General features: G+C 47.4%; 1 protein-coding gene across 1 annotated transcript; it reads left to right on the top strand.

Annotated features, from left to right (window-relative positions):
• LOC146566620 (uncharacterized) lies at window positions 1–3,240 on the top strand. Its single transcript, XM_085286160.1, has one exon. It carries the CDS (start codon window positions 1,027–1,029, stop codon window positions 3,238–3,240), a length of 2,214 nt encoding a protein of 737 aa, XP_085142286.1. The 5' UTR covers window positions 1–1,026.
• The last annotated feature ends 2,999 nt before the right edge of the window (window positions 3,241–6,239 follow it).

Below are 6,239 nucleotides of genomic sequence, written 5' to 3'. Positions count from 1 at the left end.
AACGGGGGGGAGGACATCAGCCGTGGTCTGAGTGAACGGAGTTTGGACAAAAGCTGTGTGCACACAAAAACAAGGTAAGCAGACCTTTTATTTCTGCTATATTGAACATTATAAAAATACTTAGTGTCCAAACTCCTAGTAATTCATAACCAAAATTGTCTGGCTTACTTAAGGCTTGCTGAGAATCAGACAAGTGAATAAGAGATAAGTGAATAAGAAATAAGTGAATAAAGATAAGAGTGAACTGAGGTCTGACCACGGTTGCAGCCGACGGGTTGCTTTCCGGTGTCGGATAAATACCTCAGTGCAGGTCTGGGACCTTGAAAGGGTTTATTAGTAACGCCTTTCTAAACAAATTAAAAGGTTAAAGGCCTTGAGAATATTTTTTAGTAATATTCTCTAAACTACAGAAGGGTTAGGAAGGCCCAGAGGACTTTATTAGAAAAGATCCTCTAAAACTTAAAAAGGAAAAGTACTGGTTGGAGTCCAAAGGAGGGGTCCCTTTGATCAATAGGAGAAAACGGATCTCTTCTTAAAACCCCGATGATTTTAGTGTTTTAAATGTTTTGATGTTCTGTTTGATATTGGACACACATAAATACACGCTGAATGCTTGCTGTGGAACACTGGGCAGGACAGTTTGTTCTCCGTTGTTCACAGATTACACAATTAAAGGAACTAGGTTCCTCTTTTGGTTAAAATAATACACCACACATAGAATTTTTTTTTACACATTTATTACATACATAAGGAGGGTAATGAGTGACTGCAGGTAATGTATGAAGTGTGAATGAGACGTGTGAACAAGGTGACAACCAACTAGCACCCCTATCAGGAAGCTCTAGGCAAGGTTACCCGCCAGACTCCGGTTTGGTAGAAGCTTGGTAACACCTGAAGGGATATTTCAGTGCTGACTCACCTTTAAAGCAGCGCCCCAGCTGATTAGTGCCTAACAGAGGCAGAAACCCAGCTGGCCCAAATTCTCCTTTAAAATCAATAAAAGAACACTCCTCCATTGACAGTAAAATGGATGGAGAATTAGATCGACAAACTAATGATGATGGTTGGGGTCCCGGTGTTATTCTTAGCACATTGGGAGAACAATTAACATGTGTTGAGACAGTCATCAACTCCACACACCAGCCTAAAGAAGCAAAAAAGCAGAAAGAGTCATTGAGGAAAACAGCTGAAAGGTTAATGAAAGAAAAGGGAAAGAATGAGGGGAGTAGTGGTAACTGGGGAATAATTTGGCAGAATAAGGCTATGCAGGCAAAAGAGAAAGAGGAAGAAGCCAACTCAGCAGCAGCAGGTGCAGGTGTGATAAGCGGGGTGAGACACAGAAAGGAGGCAGATAAGCACGCAGGCCGCAAAGCTAAATTTAATCACTGGGTGTGTTTATGGGAAACTGCAAAACCACACATGAAGAAAAATAGGTCTCAGCCACCTCCCTATTCTGCCTCAGTCCAGACTCCTCCCTCAGCAGGCATATATCCGGTACTTAATATCTCTGGTGGAATAATGACTATTGGAGAAGAACCGCCCGTAGCTCCAACTCCCATAGATACCAAGCATTTTTGCCCAGGAAGCTCCTCTCTGTCGGCGACACCCTCAGCTAGTAGTAGAGCCCCCTCTTCCATGTCCCATTGTTCTGGAACCGGATCTGAGGGCCTAACTGACCCATTTGCGAGCGCACCATTTGCGGTTCGAATGAACAGACAGGAACCCACTGAACAACAATTAACTGATCTAGAAGCAGCATTACGCAGCTGCTTAAATGAACATAGGTCAGTGGTCCAGGTGAATAATCGTGTTGCGTCAGCCCCTCTTTCCCGGTCCAACCCCTTTGCCAGCACTCCTGTCGCTGTTAAGGGAGATCTGACCGCTACTGCAAAAACTGAGCCTGGCACTTCACCAAATGTCACAGTTAACATGTCTTTGGTGGGCCGTCAGGATCCGGAAACACAGATGAGTTTAGCCCACGTTTTTGCTGACACTGCTACCCCACCAGGCGGGGGAAAAACTGAGGATACTGATGATGAACTCAGTGACCTTAACAATACACCCCCCTCTACCCCTCACAGTTTAGGATATCAGACTAGATCTAAGGGTCCTGTGCCTCAGCCTCCAGGCATGTTTCCCCTGGTCCAGACTAAAGCGCAACGTAGACCAGTGTATCAACCTTATTCATTCGGAGATGTCCAGGCCCTAGTGGACAAACTCCCTGACATAATGGAGGGAGGGAATGCCTGGTTGGCTGGTTTGGATAAATACACAGCTGGACAGGACCTCGCACTGGGAGATTTTAGAGCTATTATAACTAGGTGCACATCCCGATCTCAGGCAGCGGATCTGGAACAAAATGCGGGTACTACCACGCATGAGAACGAGGTGCCACTAATGCAGGCCTTGAGGTTTATTGGACCGGCCCTGCGCAAACAATTCCCACCCAAAAATCAAGGCACCTTACAGAAATTTAAATGGGAGGAAAAGCAAAATCCCACCCATTATCTAAATCAGGCTGTTGAAGACTGGGTGAACCATACAGGTCATCACCCCAGTAGGACTTGTTCACAGAGCATGTGGTTTAGAAGGGCGGTGCTAAGGGGCATTCCGGAGTCAGTAAGCCAGAAAATGGAGGATAATCCTGATTTGCAGGACTGTGACTTTGCAATCTGGAAGAAACATTTGATTTTTAATCTTAACAAAGTGCAGATTAAGTCTGATGATAAAGCGGAGAGCGTCGAAGATTTACAGTTGCAACTGTTGAAGGTTCAGCTGCAGAAAGCGAAAAACGACCTGGGTGGAAAAGGTGACAAGCCTAAAAAGCAGCTTGTGGCCGCTGCGGCTCCCCCTCCTGGTCCAGTTGCCCCTGATTTGTATCCGAACCCGTGGCCAGCTGATCCACAGCCCCCCCAGTATGGTGCTTATCACTCCCCGGCCCCTTATGGGCAGAGAGGTTCCCCATTTGGAGGAAACAGAGGTGGTTTCAGGGGAAGAGGTCAGATGGGAGGTGGTAGGGGAGGCCAGATGTATGTTTGTTTCCGGTGTGGACAACCTGGACACTGGGCTAAAGCGTGCCCTTTGAACCCGGCTGCTGGAAGAGGCAGGGGAGCCCGTGGTGGGCCCTATCAGCATCCTGGCCACAGAGGTGGACCTCGTGGTGCTTTAGTTGAAGTGCCCCCGGCCCCACAGATGCCTGTGATGGGGTGGGAGTACTACGAGGGTGGTCCCCAGCTATAGGACACCCCACAGACTGCCCAGGACAGTGAAGGGACAACGGCGGACCCTATGCTGTCCATAACTGTAGATAAAAGAAGAAGCAGCTTTTTAGTGGACACTGGAGCTACGTACTCCACCATTAAGGATGTTGCTCGTGAAAGACTTACTGACAGAGTGATTACAGTGGTGGGCATATCTGGGGAACCTAAAACTCTGCCTTACACCGTGCCCCTACCCACAAAGGTTGGAGACCAGACTTTGTTACACAGCTATGTTTGTTCAAAACAGGCGCCTGTGAATTTACTGGGAAGAGACTTGTTGATTAAATTAGGAGCCACAATACTCTGCTCTTCACAAGGCCTAACTGTGACTCTCCCTACTGGTGTTGTGCTTCCCTGTTCTAATGGGCCAGAGGGAGGTGGTCAGTTTCTGCTGCAACCCTCCTCCTGTTTAGCGGACTCTGCTGACATCTACTGGGCATTATTGGAAGTTGAAACACCTGCTGAACCAGGAGTTTGGACTGCTTTTCAGCAATGGCGGCCGTGGCTCTCACTCCTACATCCTTATGTCCCTCCCCCTGACCCACCTCATGTTACACTGTTTTATGACAGGCATGACACCACCTGGTACCAGCACATGTTCCAGGAGCAGTGTGAGGGGCGGGCTTGGTCTTTGAACATGTCATGCATTTTTGCGGCACCGGAGGGAGTGGCAGCAGCGGTTACTTTTACAACAGATCAATTACAGTGGTACATGATGTCTGATGAGGCAGCTCCCCATGTGTCACTGGCCTTACATCCTGGACACCAGGCTAAGGAGCTGGGTGGAATGGTTAAACGTTCCCTTGCGGCCACTGACTGGACACCTACAAAACTCCCACAGGTTTTGTTTTCTCCATCTACCAAAACATACCAAATTTTAAATGATTGCTTTAATTCCGCAACACTGCAACATGGAGTAGTCAGCGGGTCACATGGCAGAGAACACACAGACCACTGTGATGCTGCGCCTTTACTCGACTCTCTTCCAGATTGTTTGTGGTCCCTTGGACCCACAGATGTAGGTTTAGTTGATGTGGAGCCAGTCTCTTTTCAACTGTCATCTGCTACCCCTTTGTGGCAGCCTCAGTACCCACACAAACCGGAGGCTGAGGCTGGGATTGCAGAAACAATTTCTGGTTTGGTCACTGCCGGTGTCCTGGAGCCCTCCTGCTCTAAGTGGAACACGCCCATCCTACCCGTTGAGAAAAAAGGCACGGGGAAGTTCAGAATGGCACATGATTTGAGAAGGATTAATGCCTTACTTGGCACTCCTACTTTGCCTGTGCCTAATCCTTATGTTGCCTTGACCAACCTCCCACCATCTCATGCCTGGTTCACCTGTATTGACTTGGCTAATGCCTTCTTCTGCCTCCCACTTCGTGAGTCACTGCGTGACATTTTCTCATTTACATTTAGAGGCCGACAATGGCGTTACACTCGCTTACCACAGGGATTTGCCCTCTCCCCAGGACTGTTTAATCAGTGTTTGAAAGAACTTTTACAAACCTGCCCACTACCATCTGACTGTATGTTAATACAATATGTGGATGACATTTTGCTGTCTGCCCCCACGGCTGACATCTGTTTGGAGGCCACCAGAGTGGTACTTCAACACCTGGCCAACACAGGTTTTAAAGTGAGCAAAACCAAACTACAGATTGCAAGAAAACAGGTTTCTTTTCTAGGCCGCATGGTCTCACAGTCCGGTATTTCCTTGTCCCCAGAACACAGGAACTCCATTTTGCACCATCCAAAACCTCTAACTGTAAAAGACATGTTGTCATTTTTGAGCCTAACTGGTTACAGCAGGACCTATGTCCCAGACTATGTTGGCCTTACTTCCCCTTTGCGCGCTTTGGTAAATGAACAAGGCATGAGAAACCTCTCCGCTCCCCTCTCATGGACTACAGAAACAGAACAGGCGTTTATAAAGTTAAAACAACAGCTTTCTGTCGCCTCTGACCTTGCTGTGCCAGATTATGCTTTGCCTTTTCATCTTGATGTTTCTGGAACTGGAACCCATATCAATGGTATCCTGTTCCAGAAAAAAGGGGGAGAGAGAAAAGTGTTGACATATGTAAGCGTAATGCTTGACAACACTGAAAAACGCCACCCACCGTGCACACAACACGTTTCTGGACTTGCAAAAATCATTCAGAAAACAGCACACATAGTGATGAACCACCCACTAAAAATTTTGACATCACACAGTGTGGTGGCCTACGTCTCTTCACAGGCCTTCACACTCACTTCACTCAGGCAGAGACGCCTCAGCACCATTTTGGAAGCACCACACATCACCTACTCACATGAAGGCATAAACATGGCTGATCACATGGGATCAGGAGAACCACATATGTGTGAAGAGGTTGTGCAGGTACAGGAGAAAATCAGGCCAGATTTGCAGGCAGAACCTCTAATGGATGCAGAAAAAGATTGGTTCACAGATGGATGTTGTTTCAGAACTGAAAGTGGAATGTTGAAGGCTGCATGGGCAATAGTGGAACAGACAGACATGAGATGGAAAACAGTGAAGGCAGAGCAGTTGACAGGACAACAGTCTGCACAGAGAGCTGAACTGAGAGCGGTGATTGAAGCCTTAAGGATGGGAAAGGGACAGAAAGTGAATATATACAGTGATTCAGCTTATGCTGTGGGAGCAGTGCATGTGGAGCTCAAGCAGTGGCTAAGAGCTGGTTTTTTGACAGCCAGCGGAAAGCCTATTAAACATGAGATGGAAATGAGGGAATTAGCGGAAGCACTGTTGTTACCTGTTAAGGTGGCAGTGGTAAAATGCAAAGGTCACAGTGCCGGATTGGATTTAGTGGCATTAGGTAATAAACAGGCCGACTTAGTAGCTAAGCAGACAGCTGGTTACTTACCCTCCCTGATTATGGTAATGGACCCAGAAGCCACACCCCCTCCAGAAAGACCACCCATACAACTAGGCCTAGCCACAATCAGAGAGTTACAGGACAA

This window comes from Mchenga conophoros, linkage group LG9 (genome assembly GCF_057382185.1).
Source record: "Mchenga conophoros isolate Kocher_MC1m ecotype Shallow Benthic linkage group LG9, M_conophoros_male_GT1.1, whole genome shotgun sequence".
In the NCBI taxonomy this organism is placed as follows: Eukaryota; Metazoa; Chordata; class Actinopteri; order Cichliformes; family Cichlidae; genus Mchenga; species Mchenga conophoros.
This window is presented reverse-complemented; position numbering and strand designations above follow the sequence as displayed.

Coding starts and splice junctions, on each gene's coding strand:
- LOC146566620 (XM_085286160.1), top strand. CDS start 1,027: ATGGATGGAGAATTAGATCGACAAACTAATGATGATGGTTGGGGTCCC.